Below are 14,580 nucleotides of genomic sequence, written 5' to 3' on the forward strand. Positions count from 1 at the left end.
TATCTATGGATTCTAGTGGTTGTTTATGAAACCAGGTAGTAGGTACCCACTCTGGCGGGGGACAGCGCACAGCTATAATGAAATTAGAGATTCCCTTTCCCAATAACTCTCCCGCGTGGTCTAGTTGGAGGATGCTCCCATTAGCCACTCTTGGCAACCGGCCGTACAGTCCCGTCACTTTTGGTGCACCCAGCTTGAAGTGATGTCGGAGAGGAAATGGGGGGCGGGGGGGCGGGGGGCGCGCAGGAAACCCATACAAAGGAGACATCTGGCGTATGGGAGTGCTTCCTTTTTTCATTTTGATCTTCTAGTGGTCTGCCTCTTCCATTTGACACCATTCGCAGCTTTGTAGCTCGCCTTGCTGTTGAGAAAAAAAAGGAGATGAGGTTCAGGGCCTCACTTCAAGGAGAGCCGTTTCAAAACAGCTGTAGATGTCTATTTTCTGGAGGGCTCTGGTTCGATTCGTAGGGGTACCTTATGAAGAATTGCCCTAGGCTTTTTTTTTCGCCGCTGGGGATTTCAAAGCCCTGTACTGATCCTCGTGGCATCCTCTAAATCTGTTCCTAACACAACCAACTTTGGAAAGGCTGGGCCGGGCCAGTAGTTGGAAAATTACATAATCATCCATGATTTGGCCTCCCAAGGCTGTGGTTAACTACGGCGGATTTGCGCGACAACTTTTCAGAATGGCCGACCGGAGCCTTCCGACGATGAATCTATAGCCCTGATTAGTATCATTTGGCCCATTTTACCCCAAGGGTTCGGGGCTCATTCGACTTGAGGCCATTTTGGTTCCACTTCCCAAGGTGCGCACATTGGGCCCAACAGGCCGATATTTGGCAATGGAGGACGCCCTGGAAAAGAAAAGCAAAAAGATGAAGGATAGGGGCCTCCATAAAAATTTGAAGGAGTATTCTCAACGCAATGGCCGACCTCGCCCGCCGAATTCTCATGCGCTGCAAGCAGGAATCAAAGCATTCCTCGAAAGCCCAGCTGGACACTCTCTTTTGACCGAGAAGGGTATAGACCTAGAGTCTCTTGAATTACCGAAAAGGTTCACAATATATGAGCCTCTGCTGCTACTTCCAGCAAATGCGTTTACCGCTCCGCCAGCATGGCGAGTAATATATGCAGCTTTAACGGCAGAGCAACAGGAAGACTTATATGCCTCGATAGCAAGGTCTTTCCGACGACTTGGCGTGACACATGTTGCGATGAATGCTCCTATCGCATTAAACAATGTGAAAGGCGCAGAGAATCGGATGAGGAGTCCTGCGGGGCTGGTCCCTTTATATGGCGACTTTAAAAACTCGCGTCTAGACTCCCTAAGTGGCGACGAGAATGCACAACCAAGTGCCGAAGATCTTGAAGCTGCATTTTGGGTTCAGACAGTGCAGAATAATGGGATTAAACAGACCTGGGCTCCGCTGTACACCATGTTCTCTCGAGGAAATATCACCGAGAAAGCCCGCATTCTTGGGAAAGGGTCCTCCGCAAACACATTTGAGGGCCTTGATGCAGCTTCATTGGGTCAAAATGTTGCAGATATCAGTGTCGTGGATATGTATGCGGGGATTGGCTACTTCGTCTTCTCCTACTTGAAGCGTGGGGTCAAGAGAGTTTGGGGCTGGGAATTGAACGGCTGGTCGGTTGAAGGTCTGCGAAGAGGTTGCATAGCGAATAAATGGGGATGTAGGGTTGTACGAGTCCATGAAGATGGTCATATGGATTTCTCGATCTCGGCTTTAGTAGCCAGTCTTGCAGATTCCGATCGTGTGGTTGTGTTTCATGGCGATAACACGTTTGCATCGGAGATCTTGGCGGAAGTTCAACGAGCTATAAGCGAAAGAGAGAAGTGGTCTCCCATTCGCCATGTCAACCTGGGACTGTTGCCTTCGTCGAGCCAATCCTGGGATAAAGCATGTCGGGTGCTTGATTTCCAACAGGGAGGTTGGCTCCATGTCCATGAGAATGTGGACGTGCGGCGTATTGAAGAAAAGAAAGAAGAAATCGCCCGTGAACTGACAGCCCTTCGCGTTCGGGTTTACGAAGAGCATGGTATCTCGGGGGCCTCCATTGTTGAGTGTCATCACGTGGAACATGTCAAGACGTACGCACCTGGTGTAATGCACTGCGTCTTCGACATGCGGGTGTCTGCTCCTATTTGAATCTAACCAAGGGGTATAAAAACATCCCCGGATGATTATGACTTGAAATCGCCAGAATGGCTCCGAATCGAGGCACAGTGCATGTATATGTTCTCGTGAACCTGTCATCTGTATCGCCAATTACCATAACTAAAACTCGCGGCAAGGAATACCAAAAAGCCCAAACAGGATATGTCCATTCGTATATACATGAATTCGGAATCAAACAATCTAATTGCGACGGAACTTTGGCGGAATCATAGCCTCCACGATCTGTAACTCCTCCAATTTCTCAACACGGAGCTGCGCAAGTTCTTCCTCGTCATGTTGGCGGAAATGCTCTATATCCTCAGGGTGCGTCAATTCCTCCTCCGTTGCGTCGTCGCCGTGGTACTTCTCAAAATGGTGGATCTCGTATTCGTACTCAATGTCACCGTGATGTCCAGGTCCAAGTCCAACATCAGGCAAGCGTGTACCAGCATTGATTGCCTTGATGAAGTCCTCGCGTGCGATGAAGCCAGTATTTCCAGGATCAAAGAGGTCAAACACCTTACGGACGGCCTCTGACTTTTGCGATTCGCTCAAGCCCTTGTTGGTTTCGTGATCGGTGCCGTAGGTCTTGCGAACTTCGTCGAATGTCCAAGTGCCTGAGTTGTCGTAGTCATGGAGCGTAAAGAAGGATGGAGCATCGAAAGAGCCGATATGGTGCTCCTCTTTATTAACAGTTAGCACCGGCCCCAATGTATACTTGTGGCCAAGTCAGCCAACTAACCCGACATGTGCCTCGTGGCCCAGTCATTGGAAGGAGGTTGGTCGTCTCCGTGAGAACCATGGGCATTCACGACGCCACTTCCCAAAGCGAAAACCGCGGCCAAGAGTATTAAACGGTTAAACATCGTCGATTTTATAAAAAGAAACCAAGCAACGAATGTAGGGGACATGTAGGCCATTTCGATGCGACGGGAGAACGGAAGTGGGTCTGGAGTATTTGCAGTGTTTGCACCAAGCCATTCCCGGAAGGAATTCCTCAATCCACGACCGAATCGAACGATTATCCTGAAACCTTCCGCCCTCCCATCACCTCAACTGACTCCAATTGGAGCCCCGATTGACCGACCTGGCTTCTCCCATCGGCTCTCCATGCTAGGAGCGTGCTGATAATGCAGGGTCTGTGGTCCCGCGCTGTTCCAACGCAGTCGTCCTGCCATTGTGTGTCGTGTCTGAGCACTGCGAGTGGCGTGACATCGCGATCAGCCTCCGCCGCCAGCAAGAGGCGGTTGCGTATAGGCAATTCAGTCACTGCACTGTACACGAGTATCTTTGCTGCCGCCACTCTCGCTGACGCGAAGTCAAAAGTCGAACGTCGACAGGAATGGGAGGAGAAGATCGCAGCCGTCAAGGCTGAAGTGGACTACTTGAAGGATCAAGACGACAAGATCCTTGAATCACTGCAGCTTGAGAGAAGGACGCGGAGATCAAGTGGGTTGTTGTTTGATCGAAGGCTTCGCAGCACCTGGACGTTCCCACCCACTACCCTTTCCCAATACAGACCCAGCCAACCCACAAGGTCCTTTCACACCGACCACCATTTCCATCCCGCAGCAAGTGCACAGATCGCGGAATGCATTCCGTCAGAATATGAAGAAGTCACTGAAACCGTTCACATGGAGGAAATCTCTACAAAAGATGATGAGGATTACAATCCAGATTTTGCTGAAACAGAGCAGATCGAGTACTCGGATGAACTGGATTCTCAAAATGGGCACTTACCAGAATGGGTTTTAAGAGACTCGCGACGGATCAAAGCCATACAGACGCTGGCGTTAAGGCAATTTGGCCTTCGAATCATTCTGCGACCGAGGATCGCACATCGTTACTCGGGTGTCCGGGTCAACTACCCCCGCGATGTGCGTGCTGCGCGCGCGATGATGCCCAACGTAAAGACCACAAAGCTTTTGAGAGATATAGATCGCCTTCGGCGGCGAATCTACGAGCTCCAGACAAACCCGGATTCCAAGTATGATGATATCATCCAGGAGTGGACCAGCTCACATCCTGAACAATTACAAGAGACTCAAGCGAGCCTGGACGAGGAACTGACGGAGATTCTCCAGTCGCTTGCTGATAAGCAAGTATCTCTTGATGAGGCTGTTTTGCAAATAGCTATCAACATTTTCCGGTCTGTGGATCCGGATCGGACACTGGCGTTTGGGAAGTTGATACAGACCTTTACACATATGCATCAGAACGACCTGAATGACTTGCTACTTCGATCCCTCCTTCCCAACATGTTCACCCTGCCGCCATCCCTCATCACGAATATTTTGTCATTTTTCCGCAAGTCACGAAATTTGAGAAGCATGGACCTGTTTCTTCAGATGCTCGCGGGCAATGGCTGGTCAGTAAACCTAGGGCCGCGAGGTACTTTATACAAGCGCAAGCAACAAGACGGAATTGAGCTCGTTAAACCGCCCAACAACCTCAAACCCGGTCACCTCGAAGTAATCTATTCTGAACTTATCGCATCTGCTCTCCTGTTCGACCAACCGCAACGTGCTGATGCTTGGTTTGAAATAGCAAAGTCTCACTGCTCAGTGGAAAACTTCAACACGTTATATAGCTATTTGCGGTTCTACAGCATCAACCAGAATTGGACACAGGGTTGCAAAGTGCTGAGAAGGGCAGTTGACTGGCTCGCAACACATCGAGATCTTCCATCGGACAGGGTTGAGCGTTTAATAGTCCTGATGGTTCACCTGTGTGACTCGAACAAGCAAAAGAACGCCGCGCGAGCAGTGATACATGCCGCTATTGACAGCGGATTTGAGCCAAATATTGCTCATAAGCAGACTGATGTCAAGCCTATCACAGATTTTGCGTTCACTCGCTGGCGCAGGGCGGCAGAATATTCGAGACCTGTTAAAGCAACAGTGGCTGAAACTGTCAATCGCCCCGCGACTGAAAAATACCTCGACTTTGCAAGAGTCGTGGGTGATTATTTGACGGGGGTCGAGGGGTCTCTTCGCCGGAAGAGTGTGATTGATTCGACAAGCCAACCGAACCAAGCCTTCGGTGACGGAAATGTGGCATTCACTTCCGTAACTTCTCAAGTTGAAAAAGACAATGAAATATTTGCCTTGAGAAATGAAGTGGCTCGAATGCGGGAACTTTTGGCTAAGATTCGCAAAGACCAAATCGAAGGGTCTTTCAACCAGGACCCGATTTCTGAGCCATTGAATATTCAATATAAAGATGAGGATGAACCGGCTGTGCCACCACCACCTGCTTCTACCCCTTCATCTTCGACAACTAAAACGGAAGCTGAACCCTTACCAGCCGCAACATCTGTCGCATCCGTTGCGGATAAAATCTCACACTCACAAACCACCCAACCTATTTTATCTGGACCCAGCATCCCAACGGCAGATGCCACAGCTTCTGAGAAGCTTGGTCCCTTCGTCCAGCCTCCATCCCCTACCTCCGCATTCGACCGCGCATCCGGCTATCGAAGTCACTCTCCAGCCCCGAAACAACACAATGTGACATATGACCGAGTGCCAACAATGGTATTACAAACCCGTGAGCCATTAAGTCTAGACCAAAAGTCAAGCTCAAGTGCCCGTCGTCGAGCCCGGAAGTTCCGCGTGAGAGAAGAGAATACGGCAATATTGACCATATCACCCACCCGTGTGTGAGCGAGGCTCTTTTTTTGTTAAGAGCCTATTTCCATGGAACTGTACATTACATCTAGTCAAGGTTCATAATACCCACCAATTAACGAAATCTAGAAACCGGAATATTTCCAACAATCAAGCCCAGTCTCTGTAGGAGAAGATCTATTCGTTAAAGATGTTCGTCTACTATGTAAGTTACATGAGTCTAGCATGTTGATATGTACAGTGTGAGACCTCGATGAACTGTGCAGCCACGCGTGTTCACGTGGTAGTTTCGCGGTTGGGACCGGCCAGAAAAAAAAAAACACTGAGGAAATGGGAGGGGAAATGTACTTGGAAAGAAGATAGGAATTATTTCGGAACTTAAAAGCATTCGTGGTTCATGTAAAAAGGGAATCTAAACGCCATCATTGTCATGTGAAGAGAAGCTAACCACAGAAAGATTATTTGCGCTTCTCAGAACGCAATTTCTCCTTTCGAGAAAGACGGTCGGCAGCGCGCATCAGAGCGGACTTGATGTCGCCCTTAGGGAAGCTGTTGATATCGTAGTAGGTGGGCGCAATTTCCTTATTGAAAGTCAGCTTTGATTCTTGCGCTAAAGATGGCTAGGGAAACGAAACATACCAAGAGCCACTCGGGCTTGATAGCGGTGACAGTGCGGATGTAGTTCTTGGTGGTCAGGACAAATTCATGATAGAGAACCCACTCTGCGTCATGAGCTAGCACAGTCGAGGGGTGCAGAAGAACGTTCTGGTTGTCCTTGATAGTGGAGTAGACACTCTTGCCCTGCGCTTCCTTCTTTGCGACCTGCATGAAAAACCCAGCACAAAGAGCCCGGCGGATATTCTCATAGTACTTCTTATCGTCAAATGGAGTCGACACCATGTCTAACTCCTCCCGCTCCATGATCCGGAGAAGTTGCATGCGTACGTTATCGGCGGACTGGAGAGAACGCAGGGAGAGGAAGTGATCGTGGCACCACTGTCTAGGATTCTCCTGAGCTACAGGACTCTTGAACGCATGGTAAACGTTCAACATGCTTAGATGATCACCATCAGGATGAGCGAAGAGGTTCTTCATTTCATCGGCGCGCTTGCGCTGGGAGGCAGGGCGAACGAACACGTTGGGCACAGAAAGCAGGGAAACGATAGACAGGATCTCGTTAGAGCAGTAGAACTCGGGAGAACTGATCAGCATGACCGCAAGTGCTGGGTCGAGGGGGAACTCGGAAGCAAGTCGGCCGAGATGGGTGAGGTTTCCATCATCATCCAAACAGGAAAGATAGTTGAGCTCCTCCAGAGCACGCATAAGGGTCTCGGGGGCAGGTGGGTCCATTAGATCGAAGTGAACAAGATCATCGATGCCTAGCTTCTTGAGCTCAAGGACAGTCGATGCCAAGTTCGAACGAAGGATTTCGGGATAGGTTTGCTCGATCAGCTCCTTCTTAAAGGCTTCTTCGGTGTAAAGGCGGAAGCACTTTCCCGGACGTGTACGGCCAGCACGACCAGCACGCTGTTGTGCAGATGCCTTGGAGATGGGGGAGACGAGAAGAGACTCGACACGGATGCGAGGGTTATAGATCTTTTGCTTGGAGAATCCTGGGTCGACCACGTACACAATACCGTCGATGGTCAAAGAGGTTTCCGCAATATTGGTGGAAATGATGACTTTACGGCCAGGTCGAGCATTAGGCCGAGCCGGAGGCGGGGCAGGCTCGAAGATGCGCTGTTGCATATGGGGAGGCAGACTGCCGTAGAGTGGGTAGACCTTAAGCGGACCAGCGTCTGCCTCTCGAATCATCTCGTCGCCCTCCATTTGGATCTTGCGACAAGCATCCTCGATCTCCTCTTCTCCAGTCAAGAAAACAAGGATATCTCCTTCATCTTCAGTGGCATGGATTTGCAAAACAGTTCGAATCGCAGCCTCCACGTAGTCTTGCTCTGGTTCGGGGGTGTAGAAAATATCGACACGGTGGGTCCGACCAGGGACAGCCAGAAGAGGCGCATCGTTGAAATAACGCTGGAATTTTTCCGCATCTAGAGTGGCCGACATGATAATGACCTTCAAGTCTGGGCGGCGTGCCACCACCTCCTTCAACAGGCCCATGAGAATATCGGTTGCCATGGTTCTTTCGTGAGCCTCGTCCAGAATGAGGGTACTGTACCGAGCAAGATTATGATCATTCATGGCCTCACGCAGCAGCATACCGTCAGTCATGTATTTGAGACACGTCTTTGAGCTAGTCTTGTCTTCAAAACGAATTGAGTATCCAACTTCCTCGCCGAGCTTCACATCCATTTCCGCTGCGACGCGCTCGGCGACGGACATGGCGGCCACACGTCGAGGCTGTGTACAAGCAACCATTTTGCGCTGGCTCTGGGGGAGATCATCGTATAGGACAAACTGGGGGATCTGAGTCGTTTTACCGGAACCGGTTTCACCGACAAAGACCAGGATTTGCGATTGCTGGTAGAGCTTTAAAAACTCATCACTTGACGGAATATGAGTCCACGGGAGCTTCCAAAGTCAGGGAAGGAAACTTCAACATACCGTTGAGCATGCACAGGCAAGTCGCGGCGGCCCTTCAAGATCGAGAAGTACTTGCTGGAGAAAGGCTTCCCGCTGAAAGGGTTGATATCGCCATCCTCCGCTTGCTTGGCGAGGGCCGCTGTGGTCTGGTGGCGCTTCAGCTTGGCCAAGGGAGAACTCTTATCGGAATCTGTTGGGCCCTCGTACATGTGAGCCAAGTAAGGATTGTCCTTGGGGTCGACGACATCCATCTTTTGGCGCTTTGCCCGAGCACCGTCCTCGGAATCTGAACGACGATCAGCCATTGTCAGAGCAGCAGTCGGAGAGTTGGAAAGTGCAAAACTCGTGTGGCCGATAAAAAAACTCGGATAGGAAAATTCCATGTCGATCGCCTCTATCAGTCACCGCTCGGTGTATTCTGCCGCCCCCCACAAAGGGATCGAGTCGAGTCAAGGGGACAATTGGAACTACGCAGGGGCTGCTCACCTTGGGTATTTTATCCCTAGAAATCTGTCGTCGCCCTACTGGTTGAATTCTGCTGTCCCAAGCCCCAATATATCTTTCGTTCCCCCACGGGCCATTTCCTCGGCTTTCTACTCTTCGCCCCTCCTTTCTCCACGCGCCAGGCACAAAAAAATAGTTACCCGTCAAATATGGAAAGCTACGGCTCCGACGAGGGGGCGCCTAGCTTCTGCATTGGGAACCATGAGACAAGTCGCTCTCTCCCTATTACCTCTCAGGTGGTACGGATAGCTCATGAAAGTAATGTGCGTGAATCTATCTTTTCTATACATTTTGGTCGCAAACTAACATACATTATAGTATGATATGCTGACAGCTCCCATAACGAATCAACACTTCCATTCTCGCGTGCTCGGGCTCTTGTCTTCGTATCTCTCTACATTGCAGTCTCCAGAGTATGATTCCATCGGTACGATGGGCACGACGGCCAACACAAGGCCGTTGGTCATCCCCCCCGCTGACGAAATCGGATTCGCACCTTACTCCCAGCGAGGCAACTAGCCAGCTAGTCGGAATCACTAGCAGCTGGATTGACCTCTGTTCACCAGATCCTCTCATTGCGGACTTGTCCAGGCAGGTCTTGATGCTTGAGGTAGCCTATGCTGCGTTCTGCGGGATCGGATATTTGCTCCTACCGGGCCCTAAATTGCACCATGGCGACATGCACTCTGAGGGGGTCATTTACTATGCGCGCGCTATCCAAGATGCAATTAGCCTTGGACCATATATTCAATTCCATATCTGGCTGCCTATGGTGAACAATCCCGAACTCGAAGTCGACACGGTGGGTGATCTTGCCCCGCTGGCCCGGGGGGAGTTCTTGCTACCAATTGATGGAGCTCTTCCGAAAGTCGATCTTTTCGGAACTTGGGATGCTTGGGACCTGATTCGCAAGGTTTGCAAATACCATACTCGGTTATTTGTTGGTACGTGATCCGTTGATTCGCAGGCATCGTACTGTTTCCTTGGGGCGAGAGACTAACTGCAGTCATTAGCTCTATCCATGCCGAGTAGACTCCCGCCCCTATCTGTCCAGTCGCGATGGCATTCAGAACCAGTACACCTTCTCACGATAGCTGCTGCGTGTTTCCTCAAGAACCAGAAAGGATTCCCTGTTCTGTCGAAGGGTCATCAGGCTCTGATTGCAAAGTTGATGCGTCTTCGTACTCCACCGTGGATTCTTCTCTGTGACGTTGGCCCAGTCCCTGGCATTGACACGGACGATGCCGACGCCCCCCAATCTCCTCTTTCTGGAACCGAATATCCCAGCCTGTCGCAAGTCGTGGGATCCACGAAAAAGCACCATGACCCTACCCCTCACCTTTCATATTTGCGAAACCTCCAGAACCGACAACCCCCTCGCACACCGATAGAGAGATTTGGGACAGGGTATCAGGATTATCTTCAGGCCCCGCTACAGCCACTCACCGTCAACCTGGAGAGCATCACGTATGAGGTATTTGAGAAAGACCCTATTAAGTACGAGTGGTATGAGCGTGCAATTGAAAAGGCCCTCAGAGACTGGGCGGATCAAAAGAAGCCAACATCACACCCCGATGGAAAGGTCGTCCTTGCGGTCGTCGGTGCCGGTCGTGGGCCTCTTGTGACGCGGGCCCTCAAGGCTAGTGCCAAAGCCGGCGTTGAGATAGACATGTGGGCTGTTGAGAAGAATCAAAACGCATTTGTTCTCCTGCAGCGTCACAACGAGACGATCTGGCATGGTAAAGTTAATCTTGTCCAATCAGATATGCGAAGCTGGAAAGGTCCTCGGGTGCGCAAAAGCGCCCCGGAAGAGACCAATGAACCGATCGGAGGATCCCTGGGTATCGAGGACTCCCTTCTCTACACTCCCAAAAAGAGCGAAAATGACCCAGGCCGAGCATCTGATCTCATTGACCCTACAGCATCTGGACTCACGCACACACATGTGGATATCGTGGTGTCGGAACTTCTTGGATCCTTTGCCGATAACGAGCTGTCACCGGAGTGTCTAGATGGCGTGAATCACCTCATCAACCCTGTTCACGGTATCTCCATTCCAGCCTCATACTCGGCCCATCTCACCCCAATCTCGGCCCCGAAGCTGCACGCGGATATCTCGCTCCAAAGCGTGTCCAATCCAACAGCGCCTGAAACACCTTACGTAGTTATGCTCCATGCTGTCGACTACCTGTCCTCTCGGAATCCCCCTTCCGAGGTCGATCCAGCAGCTCAAAATAACGCAAACCGTTCATCGATGCCATCTGGGACCACACCTGCTACGGAATTTGCAACTCCTTTTGTCCAAACTGCGTGGTCGTTCTCTCATCCGAACCCAAATATTCCCTCCCAGCCTCAAAGTCAGTCGACCGTTTCGAATTCACACAATGTTCGCCAAACTCGCCTTGAGTTTCCTGTGCGGCACCGGGGTGTTTGCCACGGCATTGCTGGTTACTTTGAGACGGTTTTGTATGGCGATGTTGAGCTTTCAACTAACCCAGTGACCATGGACGCGAAAAGTGCCAGCATGATAAGCTGGTTCCCTATCTACTTCCCATTAAAGGTAAGCGCTCTCTCTAAGTCCCAAGTGATACTACCTGTCCAGTACTAACATTCCCTACAGACTCCTTTGAATGTCCCAGACAATGGAGAGATTGTGATTACAATGTATCGCCAGACCGATAACCGAAAGATTTGGTATGAGTGGATGGTCGAGGTGTTTAGTTTGGAACGAATTGCGACGCCTACCATGAAACTGCCCAGTCCGACTGGCGGGGTTAGGCCGGGCTCTCCAAGCGTGGACAGCGTTCGAAGCAAGGCTGGGCCGAAGGAGCAGGTCGACGATGGTGTCAAGCCAAGGTACCGTCGGGTGCGGGTGGGATTGAGCGATTTACACTCCAGCATTAAGGAGGGGTGCCTGATGTGATGACGATCGAATCTTGGACAAAGCAGCCCGAAAGAAAATGTGCATTATTAATATCAGGGCTCTTCATAGCAATGAGTTCTGTCACAATGACCGACCACCTAACAGAGTGAGTTCGATGCTCTAGGGGATTCCACAGACAGCGGTATCCGCCTGCTGCCGTATCTACACAATAGTTAATTATAGGCCGTTCTAAGCATTCGAATTGAGTATCGGAAATAACCTGATGTAGAAAGACGATCGGCACATGGCGTTTCCGCCGTAACGGTTATTATGGAGCTGCAAATTAAGACCCATTTTCACGTTCATTGGAATGGACCTCGGATCAACTATGAGTGGATCGCCCGGGCATAGACGTGGGCCTTGGTAAACCAGGAAGTCATACCCATACGCCGTTCAAGGCAGAGCACCGCGGCATGTCCGGTTGGTCTTCTTATTTTCTCCAAGTTCCCCAAAGTACCACCTTGAATGCTTTTGACCTGAAGAAAACTACGGATGGGGTTCATAGATCCGACCGTTTGGCGAGACACTGGGCGGCCGATTTTCCACGAGGCTGAGACTGAACGGGCCTTCTGATTGGTGGATGGAGAGGAGTTCCTGCACGATAGAGTTTAGTGGCGCCCGATCTGCAGCGCCAAAGGATAATCAAGGATAAACAAGGCACAATGCAGGAACGCCATAGCCCTTCGGGTCTGAAGCAGCGTGGTTGACATGCAATATCACGTTGTGGAAGATTTGTGATACTATGGGTTTTCCAGCTAGCCGTTGTATGCGATTTCTGCTCTAAACACGTTTGACATGTCGGGAACCCCAGAACCTATCCCATCTCAGGCCTTTCGAGTTTCCTTGGCTTGCCCACCAGAATCCTGCTGACATGGCCATAACTACTTCTCCTGCGACAGGCATGTGCTTCTGTTCTTCTTTGCCTAAAGGATGGGACCTCGGGAAAGGCACAGAGACCCATTCTTCCCTGAACCTTCAAGACCCATTTGCGTTTCCTCAGTTGGACTCCGCGGACGCGCCCGGAAGCAGTAAGATACCCGTGCCCCCGGCCCCCATTCCAGTCCGTGGCCTGTTCCCGATATCTGGGCAGACGGGTCCCAAGGGACTCTGTCGGGATTGGAGAAGCGCAGAATAGGGCCACGATCTGCAGGATACAGATATGAGAATGGGAAAGCGCCCGTTGTGCCTAGGCTATCCCACCCGGAACGAGTAATTGATCGACAGTTCGCAAGAATTCTTCCACATCACGCGGCTGGAGAGCTTTGACTCCGATGGACCCGATTCGAGACAGTCGGCATAGGCAGGAATGGAAGGGCCATTTTTGCTATCTGATGGCCCGATATAAAGACCCGTGAGATAGATGGGCCTGTCTTCTGGAGTTGCGGTCTCCTCAAGATTATACCCCCACACCCATCCAATATGTATTCGATAATCACTGGTGTCCTGTTTGCAGTTACTGCTATCGGCTCCGCCATCCCTAGCAGCCTGCGGACTCGGGGTAAGAGACTTTCTTATACTGCCTGAAGACATGGTGCTAACGACTTTCCAGATATTCCTGCTGGTGAGCTGACCCAGTTCAAGTTCTGGGTACAATACGCCGCAGCTGCCTACTGCGAGGTCAACTACGCTGGCCAGGCTGGATCCGAGTTGAAGTGCGCGGTTGGTAACTGCCCTCAAGTAGAGGCATCTGGAGCCACCATTCTTTACGACTTCTCCAAGTAATTCTCCACCCATCTTTCCTATTCAAACGTTGCCCATAAACTGACTGGGACAGCTCTACTCTCACCGATACATCTGGATTCGTCGCTCGCGATGACACAAATAAAGCAATTATCCTCTCCATCCGCGGTTCGTACTCTGTTCGCAACTGGATCAGTGATGTTGAATTCCCATACACCGACCCCGGCCTTTGCGAGGGCTGTGAAGCTGAATTCGGTTTCTGGAACTCATGGGATGTAGTCCGCGAGCCGGTGACACAAATCATCCATGAGGCCGTCGCCGCCCACCCTGACTACGAGCTGTTTGTTGTGGGCCACAGCTTGGGCGCTGCCGTCGCTACACTGGCTGCCGCAGACCTTCGTATCCACGGACATCTTGAGGCAACTCTGTATGCATTTGCCGCTCCTCGTGTTGCAAATCTGGCGTTGGCAAAAGTTATTACTGCCCAGGGCAAGAACTACCGTTTCACCCACACCAAGGACCCGGTCCCCAAGTTGCCTCTTCTTTCCATGGGATACGTGCACGTTAGCCCTGAATACTGGATCACATCTGGAAACAATGTGACTGTGACTACCGCTGATGTTAAGGTCCTTGATGGCGAGGTCAACTTCGACGGCAACACTGGGACTGGCTTTCCTTCTCTTTCCGACTTTGACGATCACCACTGGTATTTTGAGAAGGCTGATGCGTGCATTCCTCCCGGTACTCCTTGGAGAGTCTGATCAGCTCACCTGGAGAACCAATAGAGGGGCTATTATGTTGATACCCGTTTTGGAATTGCTTTCTTGGATATATGTTCACCGGTCGCATTAGTATTGCTACTAATTTCTATTATACATAGTCTTTTGGCCTTCGCAGATAGAGTTAATGAACTCGGCAAATACAACGATGATCTTTTCTTTTCGAAGCGCCTCTGTTGGGATACGCTAACTTAGCCTATAAGTTAGAATTGCGAAGAGCAAATACGTAAAGATCCTGTGAAGGCTCTTCTACGATAGGCTCGAATAGGGTAGCATATGACTCCGAAAGGCCAATACTACTGTGAAATTCGTGGTGCGATAACTCAATGGTAGCAGGGTAATCA

At 50.7% G+C, this 14,580-nt stretch overlaps 6 protein-coding genes across 6 annotated transcripts; 4 read left to right on the forward strand and 2 right to left on the reverse strand.

The window, feature by feature from the left end:
- Positions 1–842: 842 nt before the first annotated feature.
- On the forward strand, positions 843–2,168 carry N7468_001231 (tRNA(Phe) (4-demethylwyosine(37)-C(7)) aminocarboxypropyltransferase; the record flags this gene model as incomplete). Its single annotated transcript, XM_058470528.1, has 1 exon — positions 843–2,168. One exon carries the CDS (start codon positions 843–845, stop codon positions 2,166–2,168), a length of 1,326 nt encoding a protein of 441 aa, XP_058333669.1.
- A 210-nt stretch (positions 2,169–2,378) lies between these two features.
- N7468_001232 (nucleobindin SSP120) lies at positions 2,379–3,043 on the reverse strand (the record flags this gene model as incomplete). The annotated part of the gene is made up of 2 exons (XM_058470529.1): positions 2,379–2,860; positions 2,920–3,043. 2 exons carry the CDS (start codon positions 3,041–3,043, stop codon positions 2,379–2,381), a joined length of 606 nt encoding a protein of 201 aa, XP_058333670.1.
- A 264-nt stretch (positions 3,044–3,307) lies between these two features.
- N7468_001233 (uncharacterized protein) lies at positions 3,308–5,842 on the forward strand (the record flags this gene model as incomplete). The annotated part of the gene is made up of 1 exon (XM_058470530.1): positions 3,308–5,842. The coding sequence occupies one exon, from the start codon at positions 3,308–3,310 to the stop codon at positions 5,840–5,842; it is 2,535 nt and encodes an 844-aa protein (XP_058333671.1).
- Positions 5,843–6,264: 422 nt separating this feature from the next.
- Positions 6,265–8,655, reverse strand: N7468_001234 (DEAH-box ATP-dependent RNA helicase PRP43; the record flags this gene model as incomplete). The annotated part of the gene is made up of 3 exons (XM_058470531.1): positions 6,265–6,387; positions 6,446–8,312; positions 8,372–8,655. The coding sequence occupies 3 exons, from the start codon at positions 8,653–8,655 to the stop codon at positions 6,265–6,267; spliced, it is 2,274 nt and encodes a 757-aa protein (XP_058333672.1).
- Positions 8,656–9,003: 348 nt separating this feature from the next.
- Positions 9,004–11,777, forward strand: N7468_001235 (protein arginine N-methyltransferase; the record flags this gene model as incomplete). Its single annotated transcript, XM_058470532.1, has 5 exons — positions 9,004–9,117; positions 9,173–9,267; positions 9,362–9,798; positions 9,868–11,414; positions 11,475–11,777. The coding sequence occupies 5 exons, from the start codon at positions 9,004–9,006 to the stop codon at positions 11,775–11,777; spliced, it is 2,496 nt and encodes an 831-aa protein (XP_058333673.1).
- A 1,419-nt stretch (positions 11,778–13,196) lies between these two features.
- N7468_001236 (lipase family protein) lies at positions 13,197–14,218 on the forward strand (the record flags this gene model as incomplete). Its single annotated transcript, XM_058470533.1, has 3 exons — positions 13,197–13,275; positions 13,327–13,495; positions 13,552–14,218. The coding sequence occupies 3 exons, from the start codon at positions 13,197–13,199 to the stop codon at positions 14,216–14,218; spliced, it is 915 nt and encodes a 304-aa protein (XP_058333674.1).
- Positions 14,219–14,580: the final 362 nt, after the last annotated feature.

This window comes from Penicillium chermesinum, assembly GCF_028974085.1.
Source record: "Penicillium chermesinum strain IBT 19713 chromosome Unknown utg000002l:1.0-5270490.0:1.0-5274688.0, whole genome shotgun sequence".
Lineage (NCBI taxonomy): Eukaryota > Fungi > Ascomycota > Eurotiomycetes > Eurotiales > Aspergillaceae > Penicillium > Penicillium chermesinum.